The 7,479-nt window shown below is 33.9% G+C and overlaps 1 protein-coding gene across 2 annotated transcripts; it reads right to left on the reverse strand.

Moving 5' to 3' along the window:
- Positions 1–2,760: 2,760 nt before the first annotated feature.
- LOC125213507 (importin subunit alpha-like) lies at positions 2,761–6,715 on the reverse strand. Of its 2 annotated transcripts, none has more exons than XM_048114095.1 (11): positions 6,299–6,715; positions 5,833–5,929; positions 5,645–5,736; positions 5,429–5,560; positions 5,127–5,312; positions 4,879–5,042; positions 4,680–4,758; positions 4,173–4,301; positions 3,823–3,950; positions 3,362–3,736; positions 2,761–3,276 (listed from the first exon to the last, which is right to left on the reverse strand). In XM_048114095.1, the coding sequence occupies exons 1-10, from the start codon at positions 6,506–6,508 to the stop codon at positions 3,364–3,366; spliced, it is 1,590 nt and encodes a 529-aa protein (XP_047970052.1). In that variant the 5' UTR covers positions 6,509–6,715; the 3' UTR covers positions 2,761–3,276; positions 3,362–3,363. The 2 variants fall into 2 exon arrangements, with proteins under 2 accessions (XP_047970052.1, XP_047970053.1); XM_048114096.1 differs by having other exon boundaries at positions 2,761–3,291.
- Positions 6,716–7,479: the final 764 nt, after the last annotated feature.

The raw sequence follows: 7,479 nt of genomic DNA on the forward strand, positions 1-7,479 counted from the left end.
AACATAAATCTTTTATGTACATGAAATGGAGCACCATTTATTTTATATTGAGGAATGTATTACAACAAAACGCGAATAATACATTTTGTACTATTATTATTATTTATACAAACTTCAAACTTTTTTCTATTAGTATGATCATTAATACAATGATGAAACATTTTGTATGATTCGAGTAATTACGTCGTCTAGCCTATTTAGACACCGAATACTTTTTCCATGTACAATTAATTTTGTATTTTGATTGACTCAAGTCTTAAAATATATTCCACAGAAAAAAGTAAGTAGTATAAAAAATTAATGGAGAATATGAATCTTATTTTGATATAGAGTAGATTACATGATCCATAAACTTCATTGTTTGCGCATTCGTTGTCCTTTGTCCTTGAAAAAAACAATACTATCATAGAAAATTTCTAAACTTTAATATATTTATATTTGAGGTATAATTATAAATGCTTTGGACTTTTTTTATATTTTTGAACTAGCTGATTTCAAAGTATAAAGATCATTTTGGTGCATTTTCATATTCCTAATAAATAACATATTTGGTACTGACAAATATCATACTCCCTTTGTCCTTGAAAATTTGTCATATTTCATTTTTTGCACTCGTTTTGGAAAAATAATATTCCATCCTTTCCTGTTCAGGAGTCACATTTAGAATTTTTCATATTTAGACATAAAATTTTACTTCATTATTCATCAAAATTACATTCAAATGCCATTATCTACATAAAAATAAACCAAAAAAAGAACATCTTTTAAATCCAAAAAGTCAAACCATCTCACTTTCCACCTACTCACTTCATTTATTACACATTCCGTCATCTCACTTCATTTGTTACACACCCACCAATTTCTTAAAACCCGTGTCATAACTAATTCTAACTCTTAAATTGGGACGGAGGGAGTAATAAATAGTTAAAGTGGAGTGATATTAATGTAAGAGATAATAATGTAAAGAGATAATAATGTAAAGGAGACTCTTCTCTACATTATTTTCTCTCTTACTTTAACCTTTCTCCACTTTAAACTATTTATTACTATTATTTTTCTAAACCGAGTGCAGAAAATGAAATGTGACAAAATTTTAAGGACAGAGGGAGCAATAAATTTTCGTAATACGAAGTTACTCCCCTCTATCCCAGATTTAGAGTCACTTTTTGTCATAAAAGTCCGTCACAGTTTAAGAGTCACATTTAGAATTTTCCATATTTGATCATATAATTTTACTCCATTGTTCATCAAAATTACATCAAAATGTCATTATCTATATTAAAATAAACCAAAATAAAAATCAAAAAATCAAAAAGGGACCCATCTTCAACCAATTCACTTCATTTATTACACACTCCACCATCTCACTTCATTTATTATACACTTCAACTCTTTCTTAAAACCCGAGTCATAACTATATCTAACTCATAATCTGGGATGGAGGGAGTAAGATTTAAGATTGTGCACATACTAAGGGCAGAATTCTCAAAATGGCTTAATCCAACACCTAAATTCTCTAAATGGGTCATTTTTTAGTTATGAAAATAGATTCTGCATATTCTGAGAATGTGTAATTAGTTACTCCTACATATTATCAAAATGCGTAACACACTCTATTAAATATAGTCCCAAATCAGATTATATTAAAATTATAGTATTATGTCTATTAAATATTATCGCACAACAGATTATGTCTATTGTAGGAATATATACAAAATAGGGACGTGATCAATTGAAGAACAATTAATACCATAACTTACATTTAATATACAGAGCTCTTTAATTTGCGGGAGATTAAAGTTCGTGTTCGCCTTAATTTTTTCGTGTGTTTAATTTAGTTCATTTATACAAGTAGGCAAAGAAGACATGTATTGAAACTATTTAGCAAATACGACGCTTGGAAGGAAAAACAATGGAAACGTGTTGGCGAGATTGACCCGTCTCTGGCAAGGCGGACGTAGAAAATTGTATTAATAGGCAATGTATATTCTCAATTTTGAGAATATCATTGAACTTTCAAAAAATTGAATTTTTCCCACAAACTTTAAAATTGACAAATAATATCATAAACTTTACCCTGAGTTTGTTGTTTCCCACCAATTATAAAATTCCGGCTATATTAATAGATTGAAGAACAATTTTAAGGGTGTGCTTCCAGAAAAACTATCTTCAAAAATTGAAAAACTTGAAGCTATCGAAGTTGTTGTCGAGAACTTACGAAAAAAAAATCGTAAAATAAAATTATTTACCTTAAATTTTTCATTGGTGGGAAATAACAAACTCAGGGTAGAGTTCGTGATATTATTTGCCAATTACAAAGTTCGTGGTAAAAACTCAATTTTTTTAAAATTTAATGATATTAGATGCCAATATCCCTTTGAAATTTTGAGGTAATAATTTTTCTACTTTCATTGTGATAATAGAAGCTTTTACACGAGGTTCACACAAATACCAAAAATTCAACAACATTATACGACTAAAAAATTAAATTTTCAAGCTTGGTAAGTGTCCTTGATGGTTCTTCGTGTGTCTGCCAGTGGCCTCAAGTAAGACTCAAGAATAAAGATGGTTAAGACCTCAAAGCAAGAACTAGATTGTTGTGATAACTTAATCACAATGAGTCGAACCTCAGTTGAAATTTAAAATAGCAAACATTTTGTATGAAGAGAAGAGGTAAATTCAAGGAAAGCTCTATAATCCAATGCAAATCATATAGATTCAATTCCCAAAATGTATGAAGAGAGTAAGTAGCCAAATAAGTGAACAAAGAAATCCAATTGAATGTACTTCTCAGAAAAACAACACATTCATCAAGTTTACATGGACTAAGCAGGAAGCATACTCATACTCCTGCGACAACAATAATTTTTAGACCACAAGGTAAATATAACCGACTCAAACTCCCACAAAAATACATGACTTTGGTTTTTCGCCTTATTCCAACTTAATATGGAAATGATTTCCACCTGGACAATATATACCCGACTCGAAATCTAGACTCTTTCTGACTCTTGGGTGACACTGCTCATGAGAGAAGACTAAAAATAGAGCACAACTTTCATGGCAGTTGTGAATTGCATCACAAAAGCTGTGACCGACCGACTGGCTGATAATATCACAATGATCCTTTATAGTATTCAGCCACATTAGATGACTAAGACGAGCTGCTTCTCTTCAACTGTGACTCTAACTCTTGGACTTCACCCGACTCTAATGACTTTTCAACTAGCCAGCTCAGAAGCACTTTTGAGCATAACTTGATAAATATAATGTCTCCTGTAAATTTAAAATCTACCCACATCACATCATTGCTTGCTGAAATTTAAACTATATAAAACAAATGAGAGGATTATGGATTTACCTTCAACCGAACTTGAAACCCCCAGAAGGAACAGGAATATCACCACCTCCAAAATTGAACCCCTCTTGTGCAGCATCACCAGAACCTATCTGCTCATCGTCTTCCTCCAACCAATATGTTTCAAGTATCTTCACAGCCTTCTCATAGATTTCATTATTATCATGACTCTGAAGATTTTCAATCTTCTCCAGACCCTCTGCATCATCAATCATCTGGGCAAAGACATTCACGTCTCTGGAGTTACCTTGATTCTTCTCTGCTTCTCCAACCTTCAAAATGTTTTCAAGACCTTCCAAGCAAACTGTGACAATTCTTGGGTCGGGACAAAGCAGTAGATCACAGAGTGGCTTTATACACCCCGCTTGTACCAAGAACCTGCCAGATTAGTTAAGTTAGCTTCCTATGCAAATCCACCACAAATGACGATGTATGGAACAACAATTGGAAAAATATATTAGTACTTGATTTGGTCATGAGTTCCACCAGAAGTGGCATTTGAAATAGCCCAAGCAGCTTCTTTCTTTATCTCAAACTCAGCAGTTTGAAGCAAAACAACAAGAGGGGCAATGAGACCAGCCTCAATCACAGCCTGCTCATTCAAATGACAACGCCTCAGTCATAAACTAAGAGGGAAAATAATATATACTTATAAAAGACAAACAACAATAGCCTGATTTGCCAAACTGAACATGCTTCCACATGAATGGATATTAATGGAACAAAACAAAGGCACATGTCCATGAAACTTTGGATAATATTCCAAGAAATAGTATTAAGCACTGAGCATATAACTCCACTATGTTCTGGATACCTGAATTTGATCTCTATTTCCTGCAGTGATGTTTGAGATAGTCCAACAGGCTTCCTTTTTTATGCTTTTCTTAAAATTTTGTTTCAACAAATTAAGCAGACATTGAAGAGCCCTATTCTCAATGATAACCTGTGACAGAAGAATTAAGCATGTTATAAAACTACAAATGTCATACCATAGCTGCACAATAAAAGAAGGGGTAAATTTAAGGAGAAGGGGTTAAAGATAGCTGTACAGTACAATTATTTCACATAGATGAGATAATATGTCATAGATCTTTTGCAAACGTACTCATAAATTTATATAATAACATTACAATATTGTGACACACTTCTAAATTTGTTATTTCCTTTATTTCTTCTTTGAGCATGTTTTATGATGAGCACAAGGAGTATTTAGGTTTAAAAGAATACAAGAAAACTTTCTAACTTAGTAATTCATCTCCATAACTGTAAAACAAAAACACTCTCTTGCCAGAAATTGGAGTAAATGAATTTAGATGCAAACCTGAGTTTGAAGATCATCACCCGTCACAATATTACCAACAGTGCGCAGAGCAGGAATCAAAACAGATGGAGAAGGATGCCTACAAAGCCAGACATAAAATGACAGTTCAAAAGACCAGTCAACCAACACAACACTATAAGAGGATATGCCAACCACAAACACATTGATAAATAATAACATTACATGAACTGCCACTTACAGTAACAGCTCAACCAATCGAGGGCAAACACCAGAGTCAATCACAGCTTGGATTTTATCATTGGTGCCATCAGATAAATATGAAAGTGCCCAGCATGCGTCCGTGAGGACTTCCTCATCAGTAGTATGTATAAGATGTGTAAGAGCCGGTAGAGCTGGTTTCACCTGTCAATGAGCATCAAATATGAGAGGTTGAGATTAAGGGAATGCCATACGAAGGCATCTCAATTAAACATAAAAAGTGCAAACCTGGTCAAAATGCGGCTGTGGCTTTCCCCGGCAGAAATTAGACAGTGTCCATGTTGCATTCCGAAGCATAGATAGCTTTGCCTGATCAGTAAATTGTGCCAACAAAGGTGCTAAAGCTCCATAACCAAGGACAAGATCACGACATTTTGGTGAGTCACCAGCAACATTTCCTAGTGCCCATACTGCCTGAAAAATTGACATTGTTCAAATCAAATGCAGTCAGCAACACAATTAATCAAAACTCTGATTACAATTGAAGCAGAATTTAAGACCCAAAGTATTAACTTATACATTTCAAGTACCTGTTCACGGACATCGTCACTCGGGGAACTAAGAAGCTTCACAAAAATTGGAACAGCATTATGGTCAATCACGACTTTTGTATTGTCAGATGTCCCAGAAGCAATGTTTGTAAGCGCCCATGCTGCCTCAAACTAGAAAATTGGGAAAGCTACTACTTGAGAATATTTTCTAACAACAAACTAAATTGCACACAGTTATTTGACAAAAGCTTATACCTGAAGCTGAGGATAATCATCTCTGACAAGAAACTCCACAAAGCGGGGAACTACTCCAGATTTTATTACTTCCTCAATTGGTGGATTCCGCTCTGTCAGTACAAAATAACCACAATAAACCCAGTGATCTTCAACAAAACAGAAATACAAATAAGAAAATCTCCTAAACATGAATCAGATTTGCTTACCTATCGAAAGAAGCTTGCGGAATTGAGTTGTGGCTTCAAGTTGCAGAGCAGCATCATTCGACCAAATCCCAGCAATCATTGCTGGAAGGCTTTCCAACTGGAGAAAGAACACGAATACGTTACTCTATGCCATGTCCTTTTCACTTACTCCACCAATTAAATAATTAGGACATCCACAATTCTCTACAAGGTATAAATAACTCATCTCGATTTATCCCCCTATCAAAACTAAATCACATACAAGCAATCTATAGCGAAGAATCTAAACAATTTCTCATGGAGCTAAAAACCACAATTAACAGAGTTACTACATTAAACTAATCACCAAACTTAGCTTAATTCTACTACGCAGCAGCTAAATCAGTCCAATACGATCAGATCAAAAAGTACACATGAAACCCTATAAGAATCCGTTCAGAGTCAGGACGAAGAAATCGATCCAATTCAATCAAGTTCAGGTCATTACCTTCTTATCGAGCTGAGGAACAGTGACTGCGGGCTGGAATTGCTGCGGTTGAAGCCCCTCGCGCCGCTTCTTCTGCAGGTTCTCCTCCCTCTTATTCTTCCGGATCTCCACCATGTTATCCTCTCGGCGGCGGCGGCCTTCATCCGCGTCCACCGCTACCTTGTACCGATTCCGGCGGACCTCGGTCCTCGCGTTCGGCCTCAACGACATTGTTCCGCCGATCCACACACGCAGAGAAAAGGAAGGGGAAATCAGAGGCTGCGCACAGCAGCAGGTATGCGTAACAGCTACACGAGTTTTTTCTCACGGATTGCGATTGAATGGAGAGATGATTTAGGCTGATTTAGAGAGAGAAGGTTTTGGAGCGGCAGAGTGAGTGAATGAGAGAGATGATTTTGGAGGCCGATGATCAGAATCCAGATCATACCAAATACCAGCGGCGCCTACTTTTCTATATATATAGTAACAAATTTGGGCTGCTTTGTGTGATTATTAACAGTTATGCCACCAAGTTTAGATTTAATCTATTCAAAAAGGATTTTAATTACACTAATTTTATATACTCCAGTAAAATACTTTCATCATTAATTTCTATTGGTAAAAAATGTTGCATAAGTATAAAATAGAGGTAACGTCTTTTTTTTTTCCACTTTTTTGAATTATTATTTTAGGTCCGTGAGCTTTGAAAATATCATTTGAGGTCCATCAACCATGAATTAATATCATTTGAAATACTTTTTTACTATTTTCAAGTTTTCATGGACAAAAATACCCTCAGTATCTTAAAGGGTATATATTTTTAATAAACTTATCATATATTCATATATTTTATAAATATCTTTACAATATATATTTTATTAATTTTCTAATATAATTTGACCTTCAATATTATCACTTAATTTTGTGACATGCAAGTAAAATTGCTTCTTCAATTTTTTATATTAAAGAATTTTAAAATTGAATAAAGAACTTTTCTTTAATAATAAAAAATTGAATAAGGATTTTTTCTTTAATAATAAAAAATTGGATAAGTATCTTTAGAAAATTCATCGAAAATATATCGTAAAGATATTTATAGAAAATATGAGTATATGATAAGTTTATTAAAATATACCTTTAAGGTATTGAAGGTATTTTCGTCCATAAAAACTTGGAAATAGTAAAAAGTACTTCAAAATTTA

This window comes from Salvia hispanica, chromosome 3, assembly GCF_023119035.1.
Source record: "Salvia hispanica cultivar TCC Black 2014 chromosome 3, UniMelb_Shisp_WGS_1.0, whole genome shotgun sequence".
NCBI classification, from domain to species: domain Eukaryota; kingdom Viridiplantae; phylum Streptophyta; class Magnoliopsida; order Lamiales; family Lamiaceae; genus Salvia; species Salvia hispanica.